This window comes from Cyclopterus lumpus, chromosome 5, assembly GCF_009769545.1.
Source record: "Cyclopterus lumpus isolate fCycLum1 chromosome 5, fCycLum1.pri, whole genome shotgun sequence".
Classification (NCBI taxonomy): Eukaryota; Metazoa; Chordata; class Actinopteri; order Perciformes; family Cyclopteridae; genus Cyclopterus; species Cyclopterus lumpus.
This window is the reverse complement of record NC_046970.1, coordinates 25,892,723-25,895,222: the sequence shown is the minus strand read 5'-3', so window position 1 is coordinate 25,895,222 and position 2,500 is coordinate 25,892,723. Positions and strand designations below refer to the sequence as shown.

Here is a 2,500-nt window from a genome sequence, read left to right as displayed (position 1 = left end):
GTACCCCTCAGTGTGTACCCCTCAGTGTGTACCCCTCAGTGTGTACCTCAGTGTGTACCCCTCAGTGTGTACCCCTCAGTGTGTACCCCTCAGTGTGTACCTCAGTGTGTACCCCTTAGTGTGTACCTCTCAGTGTGTACCCCTCAGTGTGTACCCCTCAGTGTGTACCTCAGTGTGTACCCCTCAGTGTGTACCCCTCAGTGTGTACCCCTCAGTGTGTACCCCTCAGTGTGTACCCCTCAGTGTGTACCCCTCAGTGTGTACCTCAGTGTGTACCCCTCAGTGTGTACCCCTCAGTGTGTACCTCAGTGTGTACCCCTTAGTGTGTACCTCTCAGTGTGTACCCCTCAGTGTGTACCCCTCAGTGTGTACCTCAGTGTGTACCCCTCAGTGTGTACCCCTCAGTGTGTACCCCTCAGTGTGTACCCCTCAGTGTGTACCCCTCAGTGTGTACCTCAGTGTGTACCCCTCAGTGTGTACCCCTCAGTGTGTACCCCTCTGTACCTCTCAGTGTGTACCCCTCAGTGTGTACCCCTCAGTGTGTACCTCTCAGTGTGTACCCCTCAGTGTGTACCCCTCAGTGTGTACCCCTCAGTGTGTACCCCTCAGTGTGTACCCCTCTGTACCTCTCAGTGTGTACCCCTCAGTGTGTACCCCTCAGTGTGTACCTCAGTGTGTACCCCTCAGTGTGTACCCCTCAGTGTGTACCCCTCAGTGTGTACCCCTCAGTGTGTACCTCAGTGTGTACCCCTCAGTGTGTACCTCTCAGTGTGTACCTCAGTGTGTACCCCTCAGTGTGTACCCCTCAGTGTGTACCTCTCAGTGTGTACCCCTCAGTGTGTACCTCAGTGTGTACCCCTCAGTGTGTACCTCTCAGTGTGTACCCCTCAGTGTGTACCCCTCAGTGTGTACCCCTCAGTGTGTACCCCTCAGTGTGTATCTCAGTGTGTACCTCAGTGTGTACCCCTCAGTGTGTACCCCTCAGTGTGTACCTCTCAGTGTGTACCCCTCAGTGTGTACCCCTCAGTGTGTACCTCTCAGTGTGTACCCCTCAGTGTGTACCCCTCAGTGTGTACCCCTCAGTGTGTACCCCTCAGTGTGTACCTCTCAGTGTGTACCCCTCAGTGTGTACCCCTCAGTGTGTACCCCTTAGTGTGTACCTCTCAGTGTGTACCCCTCAGTGTGTACCCCTTAGTGTGTACCTCTGTGTGTACCCCTCAGTGTGTACCCCTCAGTGTGTACCCCTCAGTGTGTACCCCTCAGTGTGTACCTCTCAGTGTGTACCCCTCAGTGTGTACCCCTCAGTGTGTACCCCTCAGTGTGTACCCCTCAGTGTGTACCCCTCAGTGTGTACCTCAGTGTGTACCTCAGTGTGTATCTCTCAGTGTGTATCTCTCAGTGTGTATCTATCAGTGTGTATCTATCAGTGTGTACCTCTGTGTGTTTCTGTCTAGTGTTTTAATGTTTTAATGTTTTAGGGTTCAGGGTTCAGGGTTCAGGGTTTAGATCTCTTCCTGCCAGAGACACCAGATGGGTGGCCCATGTCTTTATGGACCACAGGGAGTCAGAAGCTCCTCTCAGATTTAAAGAAGAAGCAAAAGCAATAGTTCTCAATCTGTTTGGAGATCATTAAGATATCGTCACGACAAAATTGGTTCACATAGAAACTAAAAAATTGTTTTTTTTATCTGCTTTCTTTTGCCTGAATGTTTCCGTGTGGTTCTGTGCTGCAGGTAAAGCTCCTCACTTCCTGCGCCTGCAGAACGTGGAGGTCAACGTGGGTCAGAATGCAACGTTTCAGTGCACGGCCGGAGGGAAATGGTCTCAGCACGATAAGCTCTGGCTGCAGGTCAGTACGTGTTCTCAGAGGAGCATCCCGGGGGCCAGGAGGAGGTCTTCAGGAGGGGGTCTTCAGTAGGATGAGGTCCTCAGGAAGAGGTCTTCAGGAGGGGGTCTTCAGTAGGATGAGGTCCTCAAGAAGAGGTCCTCAGGAGGGGGTCTTCAGTAGGAGGTGCTCATGAGAAGGAGGTCCTCAGGAAGAGGTCATCAGGAGGGAGTCTTCAGTAGGAGGTCCTCAGAAGGAGGTCTTCAGGAGGGGGTCTTCAGTAGGATGAGGTCCTCGGGAAGAGGTCCTCAGGAGGGGGTCTTCAGTAGGATGAGGTCCTCAAGAAGAGGTCCTCAGGAGGGGGTCTTCAGTAGGAGGTGCTCATGAGAAGGAGGTCCTCAGGAAGAGGTCATCAGGAGGGGGTCTTCAGTAGGAGGTCCTCAGAAGGAGGTCTTCAGGAGGGGGTCTTCAGTAGGATGAGGTCCTCGGGAAGAGGTCCTCAGGAGGGGGTCTTCAGTAGGATGAGGTCCTCAAGAAGAGGTCCTCAGGAGGGGGTCTTCAGTAGGAGGTGCTCATGAGAAGGAGGTCCTCAAGAAGAGGTCCTCAGGAGGGGGTCTTCAGTAGGAGGTGCTCATGAGAAGGAGGTCCTCAGGAAGAGGTCATCAGGAGGGGGTC

General features: G+C 53.4%; 1 protein-coding gene across 1 annotated transcript in view; it reads left to right on the top strand.

The window, feature by feature from the left end:
• Nucleotides 1-2,500, top strand: part of ptprt (protein tyrosine phosphatase receptor type T) — a 197,901-nt gene that overhangs the window by 49,305 nt on the left and 146,096 nt on the right. The window contains exon 6 of the mRNA XM_034533285.1: nt 1,734-1,849. Within this exon, the coding sequence (XP_034389176.1) occupies nt 1,734-1,849 (116 nt within the window). The remainder of the gene's footprint in view (nt 1-1,733; nt 1,850-2,500) is intronic.